At 48.3% G+C, this 15308-nt stretch overlaps 3 protein-coding genes across 4 annotated transcripts in view; 1 reads left to right on the top strand and 2 right to left on the bottom strand.

The window, feature by feature from the left end:
* The window catches only part of LOC121916821 (claudin-3-like), a 12326-nt gene extending 5965 nt beyond the window's left edge, over positions 1-6361 (bottom strand). The window contains exon 1 of one of the 2 annotated variants that reach the window (XM_042442315.1): positions 5841-6361. Coding sequence is in view for 1 of the 2 variants with exons in the window: in XM_042442313.1 (XP_042298247.1) it covers positions 5342-5563 (222 nt within the window). In the remaining variant the exon portion in view is untranslated. Of the gene's footprint in view, positions 1-5341; positions 5568-5840 lie in introns of those variants that run through there. The other variant, XM_042442313.1, reaches the window with a different exon arrangement.
* TMEM270 (transmembrane protein 270) overlaps positions 1-7802 on the bottom strand; it is a 22985-nt gene extending 15183 nt beyond the window's left edge. The window contains exon 1 of the mRNA XM_042442320.1: positions 7771-7802. The gene's annotated coding sequence lies outside the window, so the exon portion shown is untranslated. The remainder of the gene's footprint in view (positions 1-7770) is intronic.
* Positions 7803-9732: 1930 nt separating this feature from the next.
* On the top strand, positions 9733-12235 carry CLDN3 (claudin 3). The gene has a single exon (XM_042442317.1). It carries the CDS (start codon positions 10421-10423, stop codon positions 11063-11065), a length of 645 nt encoding a protein of 214 aa, XP_042298251.1. The 5' UTR covers positions 9733-10420; the 3' UTR covers positions 11066-12235.
* Positions 12236-15308: the final 3073 nt, after the last annotated feature.

The following is a 15308-nucleotide window of genomic DNA, read 5'->3' as shown; positions in this document are numbered from 1 at the left end:
GAGGATGGAGCAAGCTTGTTTTCTGCTGCTCCAGAGAATAGGACCTGGAGCAATGGATGGAAGCTATAGGAAAAGAGATTCCACCTCAACATTAGGAGGAGCTTCATGATGGAAAGAGCCTGGAGGAGAGATGACATGATGGCCCTGTTTAATATTGGAAGGGGTGTCATATTGGGGATGGAGTAAGCTAGTTTTCTGCTGCTCCAGAGAATAGGACCTGGAGCAATGGATGGAAGCTATAGGAAAAGAGATCCCACCTCAACATTAGGAGGAGCTTCATGATGGAGAAGATAAGGTTAAAGGGTGACATGATGCCCATGCTTAAATACCGGAAGAGGTGTCACACTGAGGATGGAGCAAGCTTGTTTTCTGCTGCTCCAGAGACTAGGGCAATGGAGCAATGGGTGCAAGCTACAGGAAAAGAGATCCCACCTCAACATTAGGAGGAGCTTCATGATGGAAAGAGCCTGGAGAAGAGATGACATGATGGCCCTGTTTAAATATTGGAAGGAGTGTCATATTGGGGATAGAGCAAGCTTGTTTTCTGCTGCTCCAGAGAATAAGACCTGGAGCAATGGATTCAAATGAGTAGAAAAGAGATTCCACCAAAATGGAGAAGAGTCTGGAAACCACGAAGCCCTATGAGGAGATACTTAGGGAGAAGCTGGGTATGTTTAGCCTGGAGAAGAGGAGGTTAAGAGGGGATATGATGGCCTCGTTTAAGTATTTGAAGGGATGTCATATTGAGGAGGGAGCAAGCTTGTTTTCTGCTGCTCCAGAGACTAGGATCTGGAGCAATGGATGCAAACTCCAGGAAAAGAGATTCCAGCTCAACATTAGGAGGAACTTCCTGACAGTAAGAGCTGTTCAGTTGTGGAAGACGCTCCCTCAATGGAGGAGGTCTTTAAACAGAGGCTGGATGGGGATGCTTTGATTGAGAGTTCCTGCATGGCAGAATGGGGTTGGACTGGATGGCCCTTGAGGTTTCTTCCAATTCTTTGATTCTATGATCTCTCTCACTTGGAGCTGGCCCATGAAATCTGGACACTCAGAGAGATGGAAACCCTAGTGCATTTTGATGGCACAATGTCCTGCTTCTGCCTGAAGACATCTCAGCTTCCTTTGCAAAATCTAAAAAGGACTCTTTCAACCCGGGAGGACCAGCACTATTCCACCTCCATGTGGGTTGTTGCTGAAGGCATCTCTAGCTGAATCATCTCCTCTTATGAGAGGAAGGGACAACCACAGACCCAGCCCAAATGGTGGCATCCCTGGCGCATAGTGAAAGCGCCAAACTGGTCGGTGCAGCTGAGATGACTTGTCCCAAAACAAGGAAGCTTCTGGAAGCAGAAACAGGAGGAAGAGGAGAGGCAGAATATGGAGTGTGGACACCTGCATTTGGGTGGTTTCTAGGTGCAAGGCTCTAAGAAATGTAACTTTTCCAGACTCTGGAGACAGAGGAATTGAGAGAGAGGCCAAAGCCACAGATGCAGGCGAAACGTCAGGGATAAACTCTTCTAGAACATGGCCACATAGCACCCAAACCCCACACAAAAAACTATGGACGCTGGCCATGAAACAAGAGAGAGAGAGAGAGAAACTGGTGGACTCTCCTTCTTTGGAGGTCTTTAAACAGAAATTGGATGGGCGTCTCTCAGGAGTTGTACATTGGTGCATAGCAGAAAGGGGTTAGACACAAATCCAAAACACACTGGAGAAATAATCCAGTTTGAGACTGCTTTAAATGCCTTGGCTCAGTGCTAGGGAATTCTGGGAGTTGTAGTTTAATGTGGCACCAGAGCTCTCTCTCTGACAGAGAAGGCTAAGTGTCTCACAAAACAACTCAGCCTCAGTCTGAGGAAAACTTTAAACCTCTCTGAGGTGATATAAATGCAGACAGAGTTTGACCAGTCCAATGTGGCAGATAATGATTCCCACCATCCCCAACCGCAATGGCCCCTGGATGATATGTTGGATGGGGATGGTGGGAGTTGTAGTCCAGCACATCGAGGGGTGCTGGGATAATGTGGAAGTTTCTTTGACAACAGTTCCTTTTGTAAAAGTGCGGTGGCTTCGCTGTCAAGGGCAGGTCTAATTTCAGTCTGAGGGAAACTTTAAACCTCTCTGAGGTGATTTTTAATCATTGTAACAAGGCCTGGCTTTCACAACACACTTGTTTATGCATTTTGTGTCACATTTCAGGCAACGTTTACCTCAGGATTTTTAAGTTCTCTGCAGCAATGCGACAGAAATAAACAAAATCCAATCTACTTGCTATTGCTCTTTGTCAAGTGAAGTATATAAAGAATTAAAATGTCAAAACAAGTGAAGAATAATATAAGGAGGCAGATTTAAGGAAACCTGATTTCTAATTTAAGTCAAATTGGGAAAATATTGGCCAATATCTAGCATGTTAAATGCTGAGGTAAAGAGGGATTAATCTGCCCAGCTAAGAGTTTCTGGTGTACAGTATGAGTACCTTAGCCTCAGTCTGAGGTAACCTTTAAAACTTTCTCAGGCAATTTTTATTATTGTAGCATGGCTTAGCTTTCACAACACACTTGTTTAGACGTTTTATGTCACGTTTCAGACAACTTTTACCTCAGGATTTTTAAGTTCTCCACATCAGAAATAAATAAACCCAGTGTTCAATCTCACAAGTGGAAGTGTATAAAGAACAAAAGAGGGAAAGTAAGCAAAAGTGGTGACAAAACCAAAACAAGTGAATAATAATATTAAAGAAGGGAGGTAGAGGTCTAAAACACACTACAGAAATGATCCAGTTTGAGACCGCTTTTAACAGCCCTGGCTCAGTGCTAGGGAATCCTGGGAATTGTAGTTCGTTGTGGCACCAGGGCTCTCTCTGACAGAGAAGGCTAAAAATGTCTCACGAAACAACAGTTTCCAGAATTTGGATTATTTCTGCAGTGTGTTTTGGACCTAAATGGCCTCTGTGGTCCCTTCCAGCTCTAGGATTGTATGCTTCTAGGTCCAACACTGGATTGCGAGACTCAGGGTTCATCTACACTGTAGAAAATGATGCAGTTTGAAACCGCTTTAACTGCCATGGCGGCTTCCTACAGAATCCTAGGCTTTGTACCTTTTTGCGAGGCACCAGCCCTCATTGGTAAAGAAAGCGAAAGACCTTGCAAAACTACAAATCCCATAGAGTGGAGCGACAACACTTGCAGTGATGTCTGGCTGCATTATTTCTACACCCTTAAAGTATGAGGAGCCCTGGATGTTTTGTGTTTAGAAAACACAGCAAAAGAACAAAAAGGAGATGTTCATTTCCTGGAGAAATTATGCAGGATGGCAACCGGCCCAGTTTTTCTGCTGTGTGTTTTGCAGCTCTAAATATATACACACGTCGCACATACACACCCCAAACCCTATTGAGAAACTCTCTTGCGCTTTCAATACAAAGCAAGAAAATGTGCTGCGTTGTTTCAGGAACGCATACTTGGCATGTCTCTCATAGTGAGGAATGTCAAGTGGAAAGCAGGTGAAACCTCCACCTGAGAGGAGTAAAGAAAGGCTGTTTTTGTTCTTCCCTTACTGGACAAGCACCAGTAAGGACCAGTATACCCAGCTGGCCTCTGGAGAGAACTCCTCTTAACTCTTAACAAGCTCATTCCTTTTGTTCATTGGACTCTTAACATTGAGAGATAGTTGGGTTTCGGACCGCTGTCTAACCTCCTTCTGCAATGCACAACTACAGCACTACTATACTAATAGAGTATATCATCTACTAATAGAGTATATGAGTAGTATAGCACTTCTATATTAATACAGTATATCATCATCATCATCATCTAAAATATCATCTATAATATCGATCTGAGCATCCACTGATTTTGGTATCCGCAAGGGGTCCTGGAACCAAACTCCAGCAGCTATACACACACACACACACACACACACGCATATATATTCCCAGCCGTGGAAACTCATTGCATAACCTTGGGCAAGTCCCACACTCTCTCAGCCCCAGAAAACCCTGTGATAGGGTCACCATAAGTGAGAATTGACTTGAAGGCACACAATAAGAACAACCAAATGTTGTTGTAATTGGGGTTTTGTGAGCGATTTATCCCTCTGTAGTGCCACAACTAGCAAATCCCTGGTTTGCATAGTATGGAGCCATGGCAGTTTAAGCGGCGTCAAACTGTGTTATTTCTGCAGTGCGGATGCAGCCTGAGTTCACCGAAACTAGAGATTTTGCATCCTCACCTTCCACAAAAAATGGAGACCAAGACCAAAGATCTTGCAAACCTACTCATGTGTATAAATTGAATTTTGCACGCAAAGGCTTATGCTGTGAAGCCCCAACGTAGGAATTCAGCCAGTATCTAATCAATAAACAAAACGGAGCAGATTATCTCGTGCATGTACAAAAACAAAGAGATAAGGCTTTTTTTAAAGGAAAGAAACAGTAGTCCACCAGATACTGACTAATTTCCTTAACAGTATCAGAAACGTCCAGGTACTTTCCCAACAACGTGAAAGTTTGAACTTCATACATGCACGACCTCGGATTTTTTTCCCCCAACCAAAATAAATGAATAACGAGAGATGTTTATGGGTTTCGGGCAAAACAGGGCTGGGTTTGCTTGAAAGAGGCCCATATTGGGCACACTTTTGATATCGCTTGGCCACATGTGCATAGTGTGCATAGTGGTTTGGTGTTGGACCTGACTATGGAACCCACTGGTGATCTTGGGCAAGTCACACACTCTCAGCCTCAGAGGATGCCAATGGCAAACCCCTTCTGAACAAAGCAAACTTGGGGTCATCTTAGGCTCACTATAAGTCAGAAACAACTTGAAGACACATAACTAAAACGATAACGTGTGCGCAATGCATGTGCCCACCTCCTTGTGCAATGCATAATGGTAGAACAGCACAACTCTGGAACCAATTCATGTGCTCCCCTGCTTGTGCAATGCATAATGGTGCCACACGCACAACTCTGCCCCCACAACCCCAAACACGTCCATCCTTTTCTGTCGGTTAACTTACAAAGGGGAAAGGGGACAACAAGACACCAGTCAAAGTGAATGCACAAAGGTGATAGTGTAATGATTTGGGGAAATACATCACTGGGGCTAGTAAAAGCCTCCCCAAGCAATGCCAAACCCTGGCCAATGGGACTGCAACTTCTCTCTTTATGGTCCCCTGACCCAAGGCAGAATGCCACCTTAGCCCTGCTCCGAGAACCCAATCCATCCTTTCCTGCAAACCCAAACCTGGAAAATATTGGAGATGTTCCAAAGTAGTTTCCTAAGCATCTGCTGGGGGGATGCAGAGGGACAGATGGACAGTGGCGGGGTCTACTCACCTGTTTCAGATCTTTCTGTGGCTTCCAGCGAGCGAGTGAGCAATTGCCAAAGATGGCAAAAGGAGGGAAGGAAGGAAGGAGGGAGGGAGGGAAGGAGAGAAGAGGGTCTCTAAGCATCCAGCAGAGCTGCAGGACCAGTTCCTTGAGAGGGAGGCCTGGGCATGGCCAGGCAGGTGGCCAGGGGAGGCGGGGAGAGGCAAGGAAGGCCCTGCGAGAAGCCATGGGGTCTGTGGCCAAAAGCGTGCGGGGGGGGGGGGGGAAGAATGGAAGAGAGCGGCAACTGTTTAAGGAGTGTCTAATTTTATTTTATCTATCCATTCGGCGTACATTGCCACCCTTCTCCCGGTGTGTGACCCAAGGTGGCAGCTGAAAACAGTGCACGACTCAGATCAGTTCAGAGAATCACGGAGCTGGAAGGGACCTCAAGGGTCATCCAATCCAACCACTTGCCATGCTGAATTCCACAACTAAAGAAGTTGTTGTCATTGTCATTTCTTACCCGTCTCGACCCATCAATCGACTCATTTGAGGCACACCTTCTTACAGAAAACTTTAAACCAGGGTTGTGGGGTCGTGGCTCACAGGTGTCTGGAACGCCATCTGAAAACCTCTCCAGCTTCCAGACCGACCAGTTCTTTCAATGCAAAATTTTACATGAAAATGATATGAGTAAGGATTTACCACCAAGATCCTACATCAGCTACTTAACTAACTTAACTAAGTGGTCTCTCCTTTCCCAGAATCAGGGTTCCTGTCTCAATTCCTCCTTGCACCAGAGATCGCTTTTGGGAGCAAGGGGAAAACATCAGTGCCAAGCCAAGATGTGGCTCTTATTAAACTCTTGGGGTACCCATTTACTCCGAGAGGAGCATGTGCATGGGTTTAAATTGCTGTGGCTTTTAAAGTTGTTGCAACTGTTGTTTGGTTTAACTTATTTTTTATATCTCATGTCAATTACTAATAGTTTGAATCCGGAAGGGTTTAAATTGTTCATGTTGTACACTACCCTGGGATCCCCTGATAAACAGCAGGAGAGAGATGTTTTAATGAACGGATCAATCTAAATAAAGTGAGACGAAACTGAGCGTAAGAATCACTCTGGGTGCCCAAGTTTCACACACCTCTTGCCTCTCTCAAGCCTGACTTTGCGGCCGCGCAGGACAAAATGTTCACACATTGTTCCTCCTGAGTGGCGCACAAGTGCGGCTTCGGCGCACGAAGAATGCGCCGATTGTTCTCTCTTCTGACGCAAAGCTGCGCCATGGAAAATTGGACAGGAGGCGAGGTCTGGGAGTGGGTTTCTCCCCTCTTTCTTTTGCCAAAGGGTAACTAGTGACACTAGAAAGAGAAAAGCATCCCTACACAAAGTGTTGTCATACAAGTATTTCCTCTTTCTCTCTCTCTCTCTCTCACACAGACCCCAAAACAAACACTCCCTCACACTCGCAGGCTGGCTTCCCGTTCTGGATTTGCAATAGTGTAAGACACACTCGCGGGGCCAAAAAGGTCACCGTTGCAAAATGGCGCTTTCTGCCGACCGTGGGAGAAGCAGAGTTGCACCGGCAGCACGTTCCTCTGTTGAATATTAAAATATTCAAACATATAGCCAGGTTAGTCTGTAAAAACAGTATGTAAAGAGATCTTTTGGCACCTCTGAGACTGTCAGAGAAAGAGGGAGGCTGACGGGGCACATATTTCTCCTTCCTGGCCTACCAGGATTTGCACAGGGGAAAAGTTGTCATCATCACACCTCTAGACTGACAATAAGGCTCACAAACACATGAAGTCATTCCTCTTCCTTCCTCAGCTTCCATCCTTCCTTCCTTCATGCCAAGCAGCCAGGCTGAGCAAATACAACCAACTGCTAGAAGGCAGCAACAACAGCCGCACAACCGCCACCGTTTGCGAGGCAAAGGTTCCTCCCAAGAAGTGGCAGGGTCCTGAAGAAACCCGAAACCTGTGAATATGAATCAGGGGTGTGTGCGTCCGTGTGCGTTTGTGAGTGACTTCTCTGCTCTCATGTCTCAGATATGAGGATATGTGAAGGAAGAAGGAGAGACTCTGAGAAGTTTCCCAACCAGCCCAAAAGAAGACAGGGAAAGGAAAACTGAGTCAAAGATATTGGGAAAGCGAGGAACAACCTGGAGGAGTGCAGCCTCTGTTCCTTAAACGATGAACTGTTTAATATATTTGAAATGATGGCTGTCATCTATTATTTTCAACTGATTTTGTTGTAAGCTGCCCCAAGATCTTCAGATACAGGGTGAGATGTGAATGTATTAAGTAAGAGCTAAATGGAGAGAGTGCATTCTTCTGCAATAGTAGTATAGCGTTCTTTCATCCAAGGCATTTCCACGCTACCTAAAAGCTACATTGAAAGGCATAAATAAATGGAAACATTAAATACGACTAAACAAGTCGGTACTCACAAGGCTTGGTTTTCAGACCCTTCGCCATTTTGGTTGCCCTCCTCTGGACTCCTTCCAGCTTCTCAATAACTTGTTTCAATTGTGGTGCCAGAACTGGACACAGCATTATTCCAGGTGAGGCCTGCAAAGCAGAATAAAGTGGCACTATTACTTCTCTAGACACTACACTCTATTGATTCAATCTAGATTTTTGCACTGGATTTTTGTTTTCTGGGTACACTACACTGTTGGCTTATGTTCACATACCCTTCGCCTCATCAAATGTTTGTTATAGCAGGGATAGATCAAGTGTCCCTCGAGGATGCAAAACAGGACCAAAATAGCAGCCCCACACCTGGCCACCTTGCACAAAGCTGACCACCAGAACTGCATATGGACCCATGGTTCTCTTTGCACTCACCATGCTGCCCTCAGACTCCACCTGAGCCCCTCTCCATTTTGGTGGAATCCCATTTTCAAGCCTGGGAATGACCAACAACTCACCGTCCCACCTTTCAGGCCTTTCCTTTCCATTAGCCTTGCACGGTTCTTCAAGTTGCATTGGTTTGGGGTGTTTTCACAGACCTTTGCATATTTCTAAACCAAACTCTTTGATTCATTAAAAACCGGACTCTCTCTGCAGTGAGTACTGGTATAGAGGGGTGTAAAAGATCCCACAAGTTACCCAACCCTCTCTCAAGCCTCTTTATTGAACTAATTAATACCCCCCAAAAAACCAAGGAGAAGCAATCATTGTTGGCGGGGACCCAAAGTCCTGCCACCTTTTGGGGTAACAACACCCCGCCATTGTCAGTAAGATCCCAATTCCCCTCCATTCAGCTTTTTGGAGCATCAGCCATCCTATCCACCACATAACGGATCATCCTCTGTGGCTTATGTCAACAGCCCTTGTTGTTGTGTGCCTTCAAGTAGTTTCCCGGTTTATGGCACCCCTAAGTTGAGAGAGTGTGAGCTACCAAAGTGGGTTTGCATGGCTGAGCAGGGAATTGAACCCTGGCCTTGCAGTCCAATGCTCAAACCACTCCACCATATTGGATTTCGGGAACAGCCCTACCCCTCGTAAAAGTCTGCCATGGTATTGGTTCAGCTTTTTTATAGGGAACCGGTGAAGGAGATGTTGATAGATAGATATGGCATCACCAGCCTTTCCGTAAAACTCTTGGCAATGCTCCCTGATGGGACACAGACAGAAGACGTATATGTGCCCAGGGTTGGTTTCATCCATGCCTCTCAATGGCCGTCTCTCTTTTGAATCCGTTCAACTTTCTCGTCTTGTGGAGGCAACCAGATGGGAGCGGCCGACGCTACTGAGAAACCAGGACACTGATAAGAAGTCATCAGGGAATGTGTACCCAAGGACAGAACAAACACGATGGCAAATAAACCATCGTTGCTCAGGGTGGTTGGTTAAACAGTGTTGCTTCCAAGGGCCGCCGATCCTTAAATAAACTCCTGCGGAAAGCAGGAAATAAGAGCTTTGGATTGGAGGATTAGGCCAAATCCGGTACTCTTCTCTCCAATGGTGGTCAGCCTAGACATGTCCCGCATTGCTTTGCAATGTTATCGGGTTAAGACAATTCCAGAAACGGAGACTGCAGAGCCAAAACGTCAGTGGGCCACATCCTCACACCAGAAGCCCAAATACTGTACCTCCGTTTCCTCTACAGTCCCTCTCAAAATGGTGACAAGTAGTGGCATCGCATCACTTGCTGTTGCCATTTTGAGAGGGACCGCAGAGGGAAATGGAGGCAACTGAGGCTGATACAGGGTTCTGGAGTGCTTATGAGGAGGGTGTGTTTTCACACACTTGGAGGACTTTCTCTTTGGTTCAGTGGGGGAAATTGCCCTCAAATGGTCGATTTCCATTCTTGTCGATCTTGTCGCAGAAGCTGGACCCATGGGGCTGTTCCTGATGAGGCCACAGAGCATAAAGCCCAGTTGTATGGAGCCTTGTGATTGTGCGCCTTCATGTCGTTTCTGACTTATGAGGACCCTAACCCTGTCATAGGGATTTGTTCGGAAGAGGTTGACCATGGCCTTCCCGTACCATTCAAATACATAATGAGGAAAATACAGACATACACTTTTCAAGGCAGTGCTCTCACCCTCAGATTCCTTCCCCCTCTTGCAGAAACAGGTCCAGGCCCTGATTCTCAGGGAGAGCTGGCAACCTGACTTAACGCAAGAGCTGGAATTCAACCAGGGAACGGCCGCAGAACCAGAGAAACCTTCCAAACAAGGCAGGTGTTCTGCCTTCATGAGAGAAAGAAATGAATGTCACGCTCAGCAGCCATCCTGGAATCCAGGGCCTGACTCCAACCCACTCTCTTCTGTAGCCAGCCTCCATCCCTCGCGCTCAAGCCATCTCCGCAAATAAACAAAAGGAGGAGGATGGCGAGAAAAGGAAGGGCAGGTTGAGAGTCCGTTGGGGAAGCCCCACCCTACCTGAGCTAACAGGGCACCCGCCCTGGCTACAGGGACGGTTATAAATCAGCCCCGAGCTTTGGGTGCCTCTAGGGCTCTGCCAGAAGCTACAGACGTGCTCCGGAGAGGAAAGAGAGGCCGAGAGAGAGAGAGAGACGGAAAGAAGGAGTCCCAGGTTGTCCCGCGACTCCAAAAGCGACACTCGGCTCGAACGTGGGTGGCAAATATGTCGATGGGCTTGGAAATCGGCGGCGTGGCCCTCTCCGTCCTGGGCTGGGTGGGCTGCATCCTGTGCTGCGCCCTCCCGATGTGGCGTGTGACGGCCTTCATCGGCTACAACATCGTCACGGCGCAATTCACCTGGGAAGGGTTGTGGATGGACTGCGTGGTCCAAAGCACCGGGCAGATGCAGTGCAAGGTCTATGACTCCATGCTGGCCCTGGGGCAGGACATCCAGGCTGCCCGGGCACTGATCGTCATCGCTATCGTCTTGGGTGCCCTCGGGGTCCTGATTTTCCTGATGGGGGCCCAGTGTACCCGCTGCATCGAGGAGGAGTCCACCAAAGCCAAGGTCACCATCGTGGCGGGGGTCATCTTCCTCTTGGCTGGCATCCTCACCCTCATCCCCGTCTCCTGGTCAGCCAACCAAATCATTCGCAACTTCTACAACACTCTGGTTCCTGAGGCCCAGAAACGGGAGCTGGGCGCAGCCCTCTATATTGGCTGGGCGGCCTCCGCCCTCCTTCTTTTTGGAGGTGCTTTGCTCTGCTGCTCCTGCCCCCCGAAAGAGGAAAGATACCGACCCAGCAATGTTGCCTACTCGGCTCCCAAGTCAACGATGGCCAGCTACGACAAGAAAAACTACGTATGAAATGGCTGAGCCTTCCCACGGGTGTGGAGGGGAACGTCGCTGCGGGATGTGTGCCCAGACGCCATGGTTTCCTTGTTCATCGAAAGAACAGCCACTAAAATGTACATAGACGTATTAGGCTGTGACACTTCTTAAAGCCAAGGATACCCAAGGCTCCCCTCTAAATGGCACAACAAACGCTTCCCGGAAAGTAGAAGGAAACGTCTTTGGCGCCATCTCCCTCGCACCTCTTCTCATGGGTAGCGTTTGCCTTTGTCCGCCATACAATCCTTCTCCTCTTCCCGGACTTTGGTCAAGCCAATGGTGGACTGGGCCCTGAAGCCCACACCCCAAGACTGATCTGCAATCCCTGGAGAGACTGGCATGGGGGGGATTGGGTTGTGGTCGACACACGGTTTGTATAACCTTGGCATTTCCCAGCAGACAGGGACCTGGGAGTCGTTGTGTTCAGCCACAGACGTGTATATATTTGGAGGCCATTTTGTCTACTTTTCGGAGGGGAAATTGATCAGGGAGTGGGGAGGAGGGCTGTGATCGTTTTGTGCAGCAAGGTGATGACGGTGGCATCCAACAAGTGAGGAGGGGTGCATTGGGTTGACTGGGCAATTATTAACCCAACGGTCGGGTTGTTGTCGGAGATCAGTAGAAAGTAGGCTAGTGGGGGGCGGTGGCGATAGACAAAGTCCTCTTTTTAAGTTAAGGAGGCTGTCTCAAAGGAAACCAAACCCTGCTGTTGGAGACATGGGAAGGCAGTAGGTTGGAGGGTGAATTTGAAGCCAGCCTGGCAGGTATCTCTGAGGAAGTCACCAGGAACAAGGAGTCCAAGATGGCCACTGTCCACCGGCTCTTCATTTCCAGAGCCACGCCGGTGCTTGGTCGCCACTCCTTTGGACTGTGGGATGTTGGCAACCAGAGCAAGGGGAAGAGAGACCAACTGGGCTAACCACAGCCCAGCGATCCAAATCAGGGCCATCTTGATCGACGACCATCTGGGCTCTCCTCCGTGAGAGATGAGGAAGTGGCATGGGGTGGGGAGAGACCTTTGTTACATGCGCCTGAAGGCAACCATGACTTTGCCTCGTTCTTTCTAATGAGTTACAAGGTGTTTCTGCTTTTGTTCCTTTCGCCCTGCGCCCTCCCAAAATAAAATTCTCTCTTCTAGTTACCCAACAGAAGGCTGCGTTCTCTTGACTGCCAGAGCCAACACATTCCATTCTTCCGAGAACAAGGGGGCTGTTGACATTCGGTCCCCCCCCCCACACACACACCCAAGAGTCCTTAGTTTTGTTCCCTCGCTCAGAGTTTGTTTGGTTGCTCCTCGGTGCCTTTTGTATCCACGTATCCAACAGTTTGCCGCTTCTCCGCTCACAAGTGGCATGGAGACGCAATCGGAGAGGGTCAACAAGAAGCCATTGAAAGGGCTTGGCAGAAACTGAATGCTTGCTCAAAACTATGAGCATAGCTTTAAAAAACTAAGCCAGGGGTGTAGCTGTGGCGAGCGCAAAATTACGACACTGATTGATTGATTGGTTGAATTTACACCCCACTTTCTTCTAGGAAGGGATCCAAGGCGGTGTTGTCCACCTAAAGAAGAATTTTGTCCATTTCAATGAAACATCCCCAAATGTCTAGCAATAAAACCACTTAACATTTCAGCATTGAGAAAGACAGGGAAAGGAAAGGTTTCCAGGAAGGATTCTTGGCTTGCCTAAAGTTGCCAAGGATCGAATCTGGCAGTCGCTCACCCAAGCACTAACCGGGCATGCTCCTGCTTAGCTGCCAAAATGAGAACCAAACGCATATGTCCAGGGCATGGCCCTGCAAGGCAGAGACATTCAGGAAGGCTTGCACAGGGAAATGGATGCTGTCAGAGAGCCTGGACCTAAGCCATGTAAGCAACGGCATCACTAGGGCTGGTGTCACTCACATCATGTCATACACACATATACCACCCCATTGACTCCCTCTCATACCACAGCATACAGAGTCCTTACAATGCTTTTTGTACTAAAGTGACTCATTCGCCATTGTACACTGAAAGTATAATGACATAAACAGCTAGCAACATTGAAATTGAAACTGCAGCTTTAGTTTACAATGTCATATGCACAGTCTGAGCATGTGCGCCAGCATTTGAAAGGGATGAAGGGGAACTAAGGCCACAAATGTCAGACCAGGGTTTGAGAAGGAATGGTGTCACCGCTAGTTGTGCTCTGTGACCCCTGCACCATCTTAGCGATGCCTGTGACTTTGTAAGTCACAAACCAGCACAAAACCAGGCATGGCTGAGCACTGCGGGGACCAGGACGCTCCACTAGCCGAAACAACCCCACCTAGGTCTGATTCAGCCTTTGGGCAGCTCTTACATCCCAAAACAGTTTCTCATGTCGGGGACAAAAAACCAGTTTCTTCCCTGTGATTCAGAAAACGTGCATCAAGGAGCATGCTTCTGCATCCTTGCAGCAAAGGCTTTGGGGTTTATTCCACCGCCGACTATCGGCTCCAGGATACTCCCCCTCAGCCGGTCTTTCATGGAAGAGTCTGCCAGCACTTTGGCCTCTCGGACCGAGCCACCCAAGTTGGACAGGGTGGCCTTTGGACCCAACCGGGGTTGTCCCTGGAACAAGACCAGGGAGATTAGCAAAGGCTTGGTCTGATGGGACTCAGTGGAGTCACTGAGTCTATGAACGTTGCCTTTTATCCAGATGGAATTAAGCTCCGTTCCCTTGACACCCCCTCACTGCACTGAAGTGGACATCCAAATAGAAAAACCACTACACACCGTGCATAACGCTAAGGTGCTATATCCCTCACCTTCCATTTGGCTAGACATTTCTGCAGACCCCGCTAGCAAGAGATTCTGCCCCAAATGGCCTTCTTTGCTTCACCGTCACCCAACACAGAGCCCCAAAATGTTCCAGGGAAGACCGGAGGCCTCACTATGGATCTCACTATACAGAGCTGCCCAAGGGTGCCAAAATGGTGGTGGCCGGGGGGAGCCCTACCCCATTCCCCGTGCAAAGCTCACCGCTTGTTGTCAAGGTGAGATAATAATAATAATAATAATAATAATAATAATAATAATAATAATAACCACTAACCTTTCTCCTTTTGGAAAGAAGCAGGAGGTCGGGTTATATAATGAAAAGGAGATAGGAACAGAAGCAGGTGCCTATGTCCACAATGCACTTGGTGGATTGGGCCCCGCACTCCTGCACTGCAAGCCCTGGCTTTGGATGGTCATCTGTCAATGGGGATGCTTTGATTGAGAGTTCCTGCATGGCAGAATAAAGGGGTTGGACTGGATGGCCCTAATTGGGGTCTCTTCCAACTCTAGGATCCTATGGACATGTGGGGCACATCCTTGTCCTTCCAGGCAGGATTTTGTGCCAGAGTTTACAAACACGCCTTAAAGCTGCACCAAATGGACCCACTGGCCTCCATTTCAGAGGGGCATCGCAAACAATCCTGGGGTGAAAGTCTGGAAGCAAAAGGATTTGTGAGATGTTCAAGTGTTGGCAATGTACTTGGCATACGCTCAGAGGCACCGTTCCCCCCATCTTTGCCTTACACACCAGGTAACTCTTGGGGGCCGTTTTACCTTCTAGAGGACCTTTGGTGGGCCCTATTCCTCCCGTTAGCTTTAGTAAAAGGAACCCAGGCAGTGGGCACCAACTAGGGGTGTGACCTGGGCACTGCCTGTTCCTTTTCTTTCCTGCCAAGCGCGGGTCCAACCGGCTCGGTTTCGGCCCAGGCGAGGATGAGACGGATCCACCGGGCCAAGAGCGGAACAAACAAGCTTCTGTTTATTTTGTGCCCGTTCCGAGTTCAGGGACTGTGACCGTGGACCCAACCCTCTCGCTTGGCACCGTTCCCTGGCTGGAGAGACAAAGGATAAACTCTGCGGGAGGGTTATCGCAGACAAAGGGAGGGATGGCGCTGGGTTGCTGCCCAGGACCAAAGCTGGCATGGGGCAGGGGCGATGTCCATCTCCTCTTTGAAAGCGGGCACCGCTGAGGCACGGCCTTCATTGGTGCACCATGATGTGGGGTTAGGATCTCGCAAAACCGGGAAAACTGCAACTAAAAAGTAGAGTATTCTCTCTAGGGATCTCTAGGTCTTTCGGTGCAGCTTTTAGTTCAAGTTGACCACAGAGTTGCGCTGGAAGACCTAGATCAGTGATGGCGAACTTATGGCACGTGTGCCAGAGGTGGCACTCAGAGCCCTCTCTGTGGGCACATGT

This window comes from Sceloporus undulatus, chromosome 11, assembly GCF_019175285.1.
Source record: "Sceloporus undulatus isolate JIND9_A2432 ecotype Alabama chromosome 11, SceUnd_v1.1, whole genome shotgun sequence".
Classification (NCBI taxonomy): Eukaryota; Metazoa; Chordata; class Lepidosauria; order Squamata; family Phrynosomatidae; genus Sceloporus; species Sceloporus undulatus.
The sequence above is the reverse complement of the archived record's forward strand: the minus strand, read 5'-3'. Positions and strand labels throughout refer to the sequence as shown.